Genomic DNA, 13,189 nt, shown 5'->3' on the forward strand with positions numbered 1-13,189 from the left:
TGATTGAAGCATAGCTTTTAGCCTGGTGTCGTGGTGCCTCCAGCAATTGTATGTTGCTTCAGAAGCCTCTCAGATAAGAGGTTTATGAAATCATTTTTCAGCTTTTGGCCCTCTGATGTTTTGGATTTCAACTTTCAGAAGCCCCAGCCAGCTTGGATTCTTGGAACTGAAATGCAAAACATCTGGAGACCCAAAGGTTAATAGCTACTATTATTATCTGATTCACACAAAGCTACCCTACAGGCATCTCCTTCATAGCATACACTCCTGTGCCTTCTAGCAATATCTGACTCAAGGCCAATGCCAGCTCTAAATATTTTGCTGTTTTAATGGAAGCTCAAATTATGCTTTTAAAAAAAGTCTTATTGCACCACGTAGTCTCCATTTTCTGCCTTTGCCTATCCCCGAGTTAAAAAAACAACAGAATTGCTCTCCCAACAGCAATCCTCATGATCCCTCCTCCATTAATAAGGATTGATAGACCTGTTGGGGTTTACAACTGACCAGCATCTGGAGGGCCCCATTTCACTTACCCCAATCTTTTCCCCTATCACCTAGGGTTGTCTGAAGAGGCTCACTTCATCCTGCCGCATGGCAAGTGTTGGTTTTTAGTTCTGGGCAACACTTTACAATTTGTCTTCCCAAAAAAGAAGAGGTGCATCCTTTAAAAAGAGCACAACAGAGGAAAGTTACCTGCATACACTATTTCTATGTGATGTAAATGCATAGATGCAAATATGAACAAAACAAACAAGAAGACACTAAAGTAGAAATACATCTCTGGCAGACAGGACTGTGATCTGGTGCCTTCTAGGTTCACTGCTCAGCTTGGTGTGCAATTGTTACCTGTTGATCTTCAACCTCAAGAACTCTACTTTTAGAATAACCTTGAACTTTGGACCAGATTAGGAGTGTAGAGTGTAGGGTTCTCGAAGCAGGACAGGGAATGGGGGAACCCCTGGCATGCCAGCTTCATTTTGGATCCCTTGGTCTCTGCCTGGTTTGTTCCATGCTCATTCCTTCTCCTTAATTTCCCTAACCCCTCTGGCTCAGAGTCCTAGGTGGGCTGGCTGCAATAAGAGGCCCACTAGTGATCCTAAGTCTTAGAAATATGGCTTATGAACCAACTGAGCTACAATCTAAAGACTGTTTTTCCCCTCTACTAGTCCTGACTCTGAAGTAAAAATATACAATAACTCCAGGTAAATATATATACACTGGGTACATTGCACCTACTGAATTTCTCTTTATCATGCACCTGATTTAAGTGTATTGGATCATGTACACCCACAAGGAATTTCCAATGTGTCTAACTAACCCATTAGATTAGGAAAAATTAATCCACTGGTTTGAAATTCTAGGTGTTTCTTCCAGCATATGGATATGAGAACAGCACCCATCTGTAATGTAGCTTTAAAAAAGGCCTAATGTCCAGAGATGGTGAGTCCATTTTCATATGCTAGGTAAGACTGCATCCACTGAATTTTTGTCAGTTGTTAATCTGGTCTACAGACAGCTCGACTTACAGACTTTTCGAGTTACAAACTTCTCTGGCTGCAAAATTTAGGTTCGACTTGCAGCCGGAGAATTGACCTACAGACCAGAAAACAAAACAAAACAAAAACAAAAAAACCCACAAAAAAAAAACAAAATGGAACAAAAACAGCCGGTTATGGAATTAATCAGCTTTCAATGCATTGTAGGTCAATGGAGACTCAACGTACAGACTTTTCGACCTGCAGCCACTGTTCCAATATGGATTAATTCCATAAGTAGAGGGTCCACTGTACTACCAACATGAATTTGACCCAACTCCGGGAGGCAGTGGAAAAGAGGAGGCCCTGGCATGCTCTGGTCCATGGGATCACAAAGAGTCGGACACGACTAAACGACCAAAGTCTGGTCTACTTAGCCTTTTACCTTTTATAAGGAATTCAGCCGCTTAGCAAGGAATCCCTTCCATCTATAAGATACAAGCCTAAGAGGTAGTAAAAATTGAACAGCAGCACTTGTGTTCTTTATTAAAAACAAGCAACTTGAATGAGGAAGAAAGAATAGTACACAAGTGATGCCAAGGAGCCAAGATCTATTTTGGGAACAGTCTCAAAACCTTCATCAGAGATGCGGAAAATACTTTTTAAAAAAACAGTACTGCTTGTGGTGAGAACCAACGCAGTTGAGGATGTTCTTCTCTGTGTAGCACTGCTGATCCTGAACCTGCCCAGAACCCAGCAACTTGTCACATTGTCTCAATTTGCTTAGAACTTAGGGCACATCAAATTTCTATGTAACCCAAGTAGACACTTAAGGAGTTCTCTTCCATTGCTTTTCTTGAAGAATTTGCATTAACCTCCAGTACAGAAGCCTTGCTACAAATGCAAATAATCACGAAGTAGAAAGAAAATTCCACTACAGAAGGAGCACCACTCTACATTTCAAGGCTCTCTTTGCAGATTCTCACGGCATTCGGAGAATAAGAAACAGAACTGGAAAAGACATGAATACAACCTTTCAAGTGTAATGATTGCCCTTCATGTTCAGCCAAGATATTTCTCATTACACGCAGTGTGATCTCACCAAATTTCATTGGCTGACCAAAAGCCCTTCTCTGCTGTTTCCAAGGCTAAACTGTGTGCATATAGGCTGTAGAATGAATAGCCCTATTTCGCTTACCATTTTCATAATCTGTTGTTGAACATGCACAACAGCAATAATGAGTGACCATAGGTGAATGTGGGCTGTAAAAATGTATTTTTTTCATTGAAACTATAAATACATTTCCACTATTAGAGCATAGTGTATAGCAGACATTTCCCTTTTTCTGGCACAAGAACTGTTTCTCAAAACACAGTTGTTGTTTAGTCGCTACGTCTTGTCCGACTCTTCATGACCCCATGGACCAGAGCATGCCAGGCCCTCCTGTCTTCCACTGCCTCCCAAAGTTGGGTCAAATTCATGTTGGTAGCTTCGATAACACGGTCCGACCATCTCATCCTCTGTCGTCCCCTTCTCCTCTTGCCTTCACACTTTCCCAACACCAGGGTCTTTTCCAGGGAGTCTTCTCTTCTCAGGAGATGGCCAAAGTATTGGAGTCTCAGCTTCAGGATCTGTCCTTCCAGTGAGACTCAGGGATGATTTCTTTCAAAATGGATAGGTTTGTTCTCTTTGCAGTCCAGGCGACTCTCAAGAGTCTCCTCCAGCACATCACAGTACAGAGGCAAAATTGACCAGCCCAGCAAACAATGTGTGGGGAGTAAACTCACAATAACTATTAAACTGCTGGAAATTTGTTAGCAACTGTGAATAAGCTATTTCTTGTTTTTTCCATCTCAGAATTTACATTTACATTACTTTTTATACAGAAGAGCCAATCAGTTTCCTGGAAAATCAGTTCTTAATGCAGCGCACACTGCATAAATGGAGGTAATTTGGCTCCAAGAAGACAACTATTTAGCCCTTTTGTCTAGTAGAAAAGTTGTATACATGCACAGTAGGAATGGGGATTTCTCTCCATTATTATTTCATAGGACAGCAATTTTTAGCAGTTTATTACTAACTACAAGATGATGTGTAACTATTAACAAAATAGCACAAGGGAACTAGCTTACTACATGTATTTTCCTATTTCTTAGAAAAGATTGACACTGTTTTGTTTTGTTTCTCAGATTGCAGAAAATCAAGTGTTGATATAAGAGAACTCAGCCCTAGTAATGGTAGTCTACAACCTATGAACATCCTACTTCCATCAAGTTGGTATCAGTGCTTAGTTTTAGCGTTACTTAATTTTACTGTCAGCCACAGACAAAAATGAGCCATGTGTTTTGATATAAGGTGTGAGGGGGAGTGCGGTACTTAGTAACTGGTAGTTCTGTAATGCCCAGTCTTTTGAAGCTTCATGCAAAGGCTAGCTTGTTTCCCCAGAAGGGGGAATCCCGGCACGGAGATGCCTCGAGACTCCACTCCAGATCTACTGCCAGCACCCACTCCTCCGGATCCGCCTGCCAAAGCGCCAGCACCGTGGCTGCAGCCGCCTTTTGAGGTTTGGCTGCGCGGGGTGTATGTGGAGTAGCGATCTGGCGACTTATGGCTCGTGTGCTGGCAGAAAGGGCTCCGCGTGCCAGCTGTGGCACGCGTGTCATAGAGTCTCCATCACTGCTCTAAAGGAATCCACAGCTTTTGAGTTTACAAGAGCTAATCAGGGTTGTCTATCAGGACATTTTGGAGATCATTCATCATATTAGCTGTTTTATGAATGAGTAGTCTCCAAAATGTCGTATCGTCAACAGCACTGCTCAGCTTTTGTAAACTCAAGCCTATGGCTTCCTTTAGGAAGTAAATTATCTCGTATTTGGTCTTATTCTTTTCCTGCTGCCTTCAACCTTTCCCTACATTATTTTTTTCCAGAGAATCTTGTCTTCTCATGATGTGCCCAAAGTAGGACAGCCCCAGTTTCACAATTTTTGCCTTGAGAGATAGTTCAGTCTTGATTTGTTCTAGGATCCATTTGTTGTTTTTCTGGCGGTCCAGGGTATCTGCAGAGCTCTCCTTCAATACCATATTTCAAACAAATAATTTTCTCCTATCAACTTTATTTACTGTCTCTGCATAGTGATAGAGAATACAATAGTGTGGGTGATTCTGGTCTTGGTCTCCAGTGACACATTCTTACACCTGATGATCTTTTTAAAATTCCTTTGCTTCTGCGTCTCCTAGTCTGTCTTCTTCAGATTTCTTGGCTGCAGTCTCTCTTTGGATTGATGATTGAACCAAGATATAAAAAACTCAATTTCAATTAATTGTCAATGTGGCGATCTCCTCTGAAGCCCCTATTCCCCAGGCCTTCACAAGGTTCTCACTCTTCTTCCTTCTTCGCTGCCACCAGGTATTGCTGTCTCAATACCAATCACTCAAGGAGACATGTGTGCTTTCCAAACTTAAGTTATTTATTTGATCAGGGAGGTTAATTATGTAATTATTCTGTAGTCATTTTTGTCTTCTTAATATTCAACTGGAGTCCTGCTCTGACACTTTCTTCTTTCATTTTCACTAAAAGTTATTGGCGCTTTCTGCCGGTAAGACTGTGTCATCTGCATATCTTAAATTACTGATGTTTCTTCTACCAATTTTCATTCCTCCATTTAAATCGGACTTTTCACATGTTCTGCATATAGATTGAATAGATAAGGGGACAAAATACACGCTTGTCTGAAAGCATTCTGTTCCTCCATATTTTTTCCTATTGGTAGATTCTTGTCCACAATACAGATTTTTATTAGGACCATTTCTTTCATAGCGTCATTCACAGGCTTGTTTATTTTTACAACAGCCATTCTCAACATCTTTTTGGCCAGTCATAAACACAATACAAAAGAAATCTAGACCAAATCAGGATTGTAAAAGTCACAAAACGAACCTTATAAGGTGGTGTGTGAAGAATTGTTTCCAGTCTGTGGCCCCCTTCAAATGTGCGGGGGGTGATGTTGAGAATGATAGGTTCACCCTAAGTCTGAGGTGACTTGACAGCACATAACAACAGCATGGCATCATCTGCCGTCTCCTCAGGCTCTTCCTTCTCTCTGAGCTCACCTGTAGCTCTCATGGTGGGTGGGTTGGAGGGGGCAAAAATTACCTAATAGTATGTCACTGGGGGCCCATTCTTTTTTGCAATATAAAACGTGGGTCGGTTTTAGGGCCGGTAAAGAGGAGCCACACGACCTCTTGCAAACTGCTCTCTTGGTAACGGGCCGATGGGGCTGCTTGCATTTTTGGGACTCTGCTGGGAGGCCTAAGGGTCGAAGTGCCTTCATGCGATAATAGGGACACAGGGGCACTAGCTGCCTTTATGCAACAAGGCCGCCTTTGCAATATGCCCCCCCACCAATTTTCCATTTATTGACGGCATCAGCATCCTGTCTGTCCAACTCAACGGCTCAAAGCGGCACAAGGGTTCCTCCCCCTCAGTTTCGCTCTCACCACTCCCCGGCCAGGTAGGCCAGGTAACGACCCAGGGACCAGCTCAAGGTCACCTCGCAAGCTTCACGACCGAGCACGGATGTGACCCTGACTGCCTCTCGTTAAGGAGGCTGCCCGACGTCCTTGACCTGTTCACCCTCAGCTGGGCTCTTTCTGCGGCTCGACTCGCGGACCCCTACGGCGCTTCCTAAAGCGTCGGATGCGGTCTGTCGCTGTGGGGAAGATATTAAAATGGAGGAGCGGCGGTGGGGGAGGGCGGCGGTGGGGGGGCGGCGGCAAAAATGAAGGCGCCTGGAGCCCCTTGGAGGAGGGGGGGCGATGTAAGCGCCTTCAGCCGCCGCCCTCCTTGGAAGCGGGAAGAGAGGCGGGGAGCGGGAAGGCAACCCCCTCAGGAAAGGCGAGGCCCGTCCCCCGCCTCGCAGAGTGGCCGCCGCTCCCCCTGCTCCGCCGCCCGATTTCCCCCTCAGCCCGGCTTCCCCCCCCTCCGCCCCACGGACCGCCGCCGCCGCCTTTCTGGAGGCGCGCCTCGTGGCCTGGGCCTCCTCGGGCGCGGCGAGGGGCGTGGGGGTGGCGCCGGGTTCTCCCTCCGCTCGCCCTTGGGGGAGGAGTGCCGGCTCGGGTGGCGCCCCCTTTCCCTTCTGCCTCCTCCTCCTCCTCCTCCCGCCCCACCGCCTCGCTTGTGCGTGATTCCCCGGGGGACGGGGGCGTCGCTCCGGTTCCCCCCCTCTCCAAACGAGGGCATTTCCCGGCCACCCTGCTCCTCCTCAGAAACCCACCCCCTCCTCTTCCCGCTCCCCGCCGCCGCCGCGAACGCCTGCCAGGCGCTGCTGCTTAGCGTGCAAGGAGCGAAGCGCCGCCGCTGCCGCCGCCTGGTTGTCGAGCGATGTAAGGCGGGGAGGTTCCCCCTTTCGCCCGCCTGCTTGCTTGCCTGCCTGCCTGCTTTGCCTAGCTGGCTGGCTGGTTCTGCTCCTTGCCTCGGTCCCTCTCTTCCGCCGCGGAGCCGCCGGCCTCGCCCGCTCCCTTCCTTCCCTTGCCTCGGGTCCCCTCCTTTTTCCCCCGCCATGCCGGACCAGATCTCCGTGTCGGAATTCGTCTCCGAGACCAATGAGGATTACAAGGCGCCCACCGCCTCCAACTTCACCACACGGATGGTGCAGTGCCGGAACACCGTGGCCGCCATCGAGGAGGTGAGAGCGGGCGAGCGGGGCGAGCCGTGAAAGGGGGCTGAGCCGCCGCCGCCCGGCCTGCAGGAGGAGAAGGCGGATGGCTGGCTGGCTGGCCCGCGCCTCTTCCTTCTCTCTCTCTCTCTCCTCTCCCACCTCCCCATTCCGCCTTCTCTGCCGCAGCCAGCCCGGGCGCCCTTGGGCAGCCTTTCTCTCTCTCTCTTTCTCTTTCCCTTCTCTCTGTCTCTCTCTCTCTCTGGGAAAGGGGCAGGATGGCTGGGCGAGGGAAGAAAGGATCCCTGAGAGCCGGGCTCGGGCTCCCGCCTTCCCGCCCGCCTTGCCTCCCTTCCCCTCCAGACCTGTGGGCACAAAGAGGGCTCCGTGCCCGGCTCGGCGCCCGCCGGGATCCCCCCTCAACGAGGGGACCCCGGCCGAGGAGGAGGAGGAGGAAGGAGCAGGCAGAGCGCCTCAGGGCTGGCTCCCCTGCGCTTCCCTTTTTGCCCGCCCTTTTTTTCCCCCGGTTCTTTTTCTTATTTTATATTTGGCACGGAAACCTTCGAGCGCTTTCCCCGCTCCCTCCCACCTATCGTCTAATTATATTTATTTATTTATTTTAATTTATATGCCGCCCACACTATCCAAAGGTCTCTGGGCGGGCATATAAATTAAATAAATAAATAAATAAATAAATAAATAAATAAATAATAGCAATACAGTAATAGTAAATTGTAATAGATTTAATGCCAGAGAGAGGGGGCTTGGCGCGGAGGTCCCGGAGGAGCGCCCTCTTCCTCTGCGTGTGTCCACCTGTATATTCGGGCATGTCGCTGGCCAACCATTTTCGCCCCGCAATTCATTCCCTTCGGGGGGCGCGCGACGCTTGCCAGGTTTTCATAGTTTCAAAAAAAATACCGAGGACCCGTCCATACATAGGCTTTGGTCCATGGACTCTTTTAGGGATGCTTGGGTCGTGGGGATGGGGGTGGCGTTACGCGATGGGTGTGTGTAGTGAGCTATTAATGTTTTCTGGTCCGCATCCAGCCCAGTGTTGAGGTTTAGGAGTTGTGCCACCAGCGGTTCCTTAAACACATTTTGATGAGGAGCACCTTTGGGGTTGTGAGAAATAAGTGTCACTGTATTCCCTGTTGCTTGTGCTGTCCCTGTACTTCTTGGAGAGAAGGCCCATTGACTGTAGTGTGGATGACTCATGGGTAAACCTGAATAGGATGAGGCTGTACATTTGACATAATTCACCTTCTCTCCACCCCCCCTTGATTTGTCTGCATAAGCCAATAATAAATAAATAAACAAACAGGACAAAATACTGTAAGTACTTTCTTGGAAATGTGTATATGGATGTCAGACCTTTGGAAAGTTTTCCATATCCTCTCTCATTATACTGAATTGTCAGGCAGAAATGTGGTGTTCTTCATTTCTGGTCTTCCTTCTAGGAACTGAAATGCATCTGTTTCTAAACAAAGGGCTTAGATCCCTAACCGTTAACACTGGATCCTTGGCTTGTTTTACCAAAGCATCTGTTAACTGGAGACATCTCTTTTCCTAACCCTTTCCCTCAGTAACTTATATGGCAGATCCTTGGAACCTGAATGTGAAGTGAAAGGTGCCTATTTCCCCATATGCATGGTACTTTTAAAGGGGAACAGTGGATTTGCATCAGATTATAACTTGGTTTTTGTTCAGCACCCCACCCCCCACCCCGTGTTTGTTTGTATCTGGTTTGTTGTGGATTCTTTGTATGCCATCATTGGGGTTTACAAAAAAAGGGAATATCTGATCTGTGAAATGTCAAAAGTAGTTCAACACTAATTGCAGCATCTTGTCTCTCTAATTAAAAAGGGGGTTGTTGTTTGGATCAGTACAATCCCCTGCCTGTGACCATTGCCAGCATCAGAACAAATGTTGAGACATGTCCAAGCATGGTTTGAATGTATTTCATTAACATATGGAAACTATAAAACTGTTTTCCCTCTTCTTACCTGAATAAAGAGATTTTATTTGAATCTCTGAGCCTGCGTCATAAACTCATGTGTTTCCTCTGTGCTGCTTTGTTATTGTATGTTCACATGGCTTTTGTTGTACTCAGCAGCAGTTGAGTTCAAACTAGCATGTGCATATTTGAATAATGGCTTTGCTGTTAAAATACCCTTCCTTGGAGTGCATGCCCTAATTATTCTTTTTTTAAAAAGTGTTCAGTCTTTAAAATCTGGACGAATTCAAAGCAGTTCACTAAAAAGTGTAACCTACAGATGACTTGGAAAGCTGTTTTGATTTTCCTGGTCCAAAGCTGCAATCCTAAACACACTCACTAAGGAGTAAACCCTTCTGGAACAAGAGGATGTGCTTTTGAGATGCTATATAGCAGGTTAACATCCTATGACTGTCAGGAACTTCTTTTTCCTCAGTGCCCCAACAGGTTCCCTCAGTCTCTTTCCCACAGATTGACTGAGCTGGAGGGTGAGTCAAACCAAGTCTTTTCTGCAAAAGCCAAGGAGACTCCAAGACAGTGTGTAGTCAGCATTTTGCCTAGCCTCAGTCTTAAAGTGATGAAAGGGTGCTTTTGAATTTATGAATGTGTCCTGTGAGCTTTTAATTCTGCGAGTGGAAGAATTAAAGAAAGAAACAAAACCAAAAAAAATTATTTTCCATCCTTTTACCTTTAAATAGAATCCTCACAAAAACATGACTTACACTGAATCAGACCCTTGGTCCCCCTGAACTGTTATTGTCAATTCAGATTGGCAAGCAGCTCTCCAGGGTTTGAAGCAAGATTCTCACCTAGTCCTACATTATTTAGCCATTGTTGGTATCCCCTAGTAGTTTCCCATACAAGTACTAATCTGGCCCAACCCTGTTTAGCTTCCAAAATCAGATGATGTTAGGTGTGTTTACAATGGTGAAGTGGCAATGTTGTGTCAGCACCATAAATTTTCCTAATAGTCAGTTTACCAATATTAAGTGTCGGGAGGCCTTGGAAGAATGGTTGATTCTACCGTAATTTTTAGAAACAGTTTCCAGTTCTTATGATTTGGGAAAACAGTTATCTGTTACTCAGACTGACCCATAGATGTATGGGAGAAATCGTATTTTCAAGATATGTTCATTTAATGTCTACTATAATTCAGCACATGCATTCATGGGGCTGGACCAGAACAACATCCAAAATTCAAAATATTCACAAATTATGGTTATACAGTAGTTCTCTTATAGTAATGTTACCATTAATACCTATTTTGGTGGCTTGTGCCATTAATGCTGGCAAGACTAAGGAGCAAAGCAATAGTGCATTCAAATACCCACTTTGTAGCTTAGCAACATAACATTTACTGTATTTTAAAATATGTATAATGAATTGGACATAAGATTATTCTGATTTGTGAATGAGCAACATTCATAGTTCTGTTGTGGTGATACATCTGAATTTTCAAGTGTAGAAGGATTATTCTTGAAAAGATACTAAAGCTTTTTGCCCTTATGGTTGGAAGAGCAGGCTATTCAGAAAAAAAGATGCATCATTTTTATTTCTTCTGTATACTGGCTGTTTAATTCAAGTCACACATAGACTGCAAGTGGGTTCCAAAGCATTCTCTGGGTTTCAGGTGCTATACTGAGATTTTTGCTAGAATAACAGTTCTGTCATATATCTCAGACAGTCTGTGATAGCATTATCCTACATTACAGAGCATGATAATAAAACTAATATTTTACAACTTTGCCCAGAATTATTCAGTTACGGTAAGCAGAATTATGTTAAGCTACATTATTTAATGCTGTGTTGGCAATATCTCTGTTCATCTACTAATATTAATTTCTTCAGCAAAGTTGGCAAAATATCAGTACTGTAGTTCTGAATTGATTGTACTGAGATTTCTGAAATGCTTTAATTAAACTGAGCACATTTCATGCCAGAGTCAAGTGCTTGAGCAGCTATTGCTTTCAAAGTGTAAATCTTTGGCTGTTCTTCTGCATCATTCACCTCACAGTCTTTATACTGTGTTAACCGACTTGAGTGAAATTGACCACCAGCTGTATGTTTATGATAAAGGAAATACCATTTTGATAAAGCTATGTTGGCCCAATCTTCCCAGTGTGTTGCAAGCATGTTTGATGGATGTTTTTAGAAAATGACCAAAATCTTGTTGTGGAACTTTACACCATGCAAGACTGATGATTTCATCAAGTACAAACATTTTTCAGGAATTAAAGCTTTTCAGTTGCCCCCCCCCCAAGGAGGATGCCCCCTTTGGCATCTCTTTAATTCAAGGAAGGCCATTGGGGCCTATTTTTTTTAAAAATGATGATTTTTAAAAAATCATCATTTGCAGTAAAATCATTTGGGGCAGTGGCAATTTTCAAATTGTATATATACTGTATACTGTATGTGTATGTTACATTGTGTGAAAAACATCCCAGCAAGACTGCTTGTGCCGGGTAAAATTGTAACTGGCCTACAATAAACTATGAGTCACGAAATAATGGAAACCTGTTCAGGTACATAACTGCAGATTGAAATACTTTTTCCATGTGGGGGATGGTGAAGACATATTTGCTCTGTAGCGTCAGCAGCTGTGTCTTGATAATGAGCACTGAAGAACTCCATGAAGAAGATTTAATGTCATATTGTGATTAATTCTGTATTAATGTTTTCAGATTCATTTACCTCCTGACTTGCCTCCTCTTTGAAGTTGTTGGAGCAATTATCCTTGTTTTTCCGTCTGTTGTGGTATTCCCATATATTGAAAGTTTTTTTTGTTGTTTTTTTCTGCTGCCACTACTGTTAAATTATCTAAGGTATTAGTAAACACCTGTTGTTAGAAAAGGTGTCTAACAGGCTTTCTTTCTTAATTTGTGTCAGAGCATTGCACAGTTTAAAATTATAGATGTACTATATGAAATATAGGTGAAATTAAAAGAAAAAGTTAAGATAATTAGACTGTTTTCGACCAGAAGCAGGCTATTTCAATAGCAGTATCTTGGCCGTTTGCTAGAGCACATGGTGGGGTATAAATTGCATGCAGAAAAGTGCTACATTGATTAAATTTCTCCACAGTCACAGAAAATTTGTCCTTTATCCAAGTAGTCCCATTTTAATTGATTATTCTTTGTTTTGCCTACTTCGTTTCAAAGTCTATTAAGTGATTTCCAGATTGTTCAGCTAGAGTCTTGTCCTGTCGAGAGACACTCTTCAGTATTCATCCATTTGGCAAGGTGTATTGTTTTTATTCTCCCCAAGTTTAGCCTAGTGTACCTCACAGTGGAATATGCTATTTCCTATGGTATAAATAAATCTGCACATGCCAAACAAGTGGATGAAGTTCTTAATGATAATGAATCATGCAGGATTATTACTAGCTGTCAAAAATGTAGCCCCATTGAAAATGACTATTTATTTAGCCATTTGCCCAGATCTAAGCAAAAACATGAACTGCATCTGTGGAATAGAACAGATATTGCTGCTTTGAAATGGTGTGCTCCTTTTCTGTAACTTGGTGAACAGATCAGTAGGTGTTTGTATGGAATGAAAATGCATAAAATGCTCAGAGATCAAATGTAGTCCAGTGTTTTGAGCCAGGTGAAGATCTTCATTGTATACTTCTCATAAATCTGGTAGCTTTGTTCAGATGTTTTGGCCGGACCAACCTATCTGCCCGAGCTCTGTCCTCACTCTCCTCACATGGCAAGCAGTAATCTTAAAAAAAAGAGAGCCTCTCCTACTTGGAGGCTTCCCATTGCCATCAAGAGGCTTGAAAAACCAGGGGTCCCAATTGCTTGAAGAGGCAGGACATTTGAAAGATGCTATTGTTCCCCACTCTGGTTGTGAGCAAAGCACAGGAAGAACTGAGGTGAGCTACAGCAACCTTTGTCTGCAACTCTGGTAACACACTAAAGCAGCCCAGTTGTTTCAGACAAGTTTAATACAAAGAATGCTGAATTTGTCCTGGAGGAGATTCCTTTCTGATCCTAGATGTGGTGTTCAGCTAAGACAGAGCATGAAAGAAAAACCTGTTGATCAACTTTTCTGTGGAGAGAGAGAG

General features: G+C 44.1%; 1 protein-coding gene and 1 long non-coding RNA gene across 4 annotated transcripts in view; one reads left to right on the forward strand and one right to left on the reverse strand.

The window, feature by feature from the left end:
• The window catches only part of LOC140707549 (uncharacterized), a 45,498-nt gene extending 39,769 nt beyond the window's left edge, over positions 1-5,729 (reverse strand). The window contains exons 1-2 of the long non-coding RNA XR_012087675.2: positions 5,414-5,729; positions 534-662 (exon numbers count right to left, since the gene is read on the reverse strand). This is a non-coding gene — a long non-coding RNA (uncharacterized LOC140707549). The remainder of the gene's footprint in view (positions 1-533; positions 663-5,413) is intronic.
• Positions 5,730-6,442: 713 nt separating this feature from the next.
• The window catches only part of ASAP2 (ArfGAP with SH3 domain, ankyrin repeat and PH domain 2), a 147,741-nt gene continuing 140,994 nt past the window's right edge, over positions 6,443-13,189 (forward strand). For 2 of the 3 annotated variants that reach the window (XM_020796609.3, XM_020796610.3), the window contains exon 1: positions 6,444-7,160. In XM_020796609.3, the coding sequence (XP_020652268.3) occupies positions 7,035-7,160 (126 nt within the window). In that variant the 5' untranslated portion in view covers positions 6,444-7,034. Of the gene's footprint in view, positions 7,161-13,189 lie in introns of all 3 variants that reach the window. The other variant, XM_073001454.2, reaches the window with a different exon arrangement.

This window comes from Pogona vitticeps, chromosome 1, assembly GCF_051106095.1.
Source record: "Pogona vitticeps strain Pit_001003342236 chromosome 1, PviZW2.1, whole genome shotgun sequence".
Lineage (NCBI taxonomy): Eukaryota > Metazoa > Chordata > Lepidosauria > Squamata > Agamidae > Pogona > Pogona vitticeps.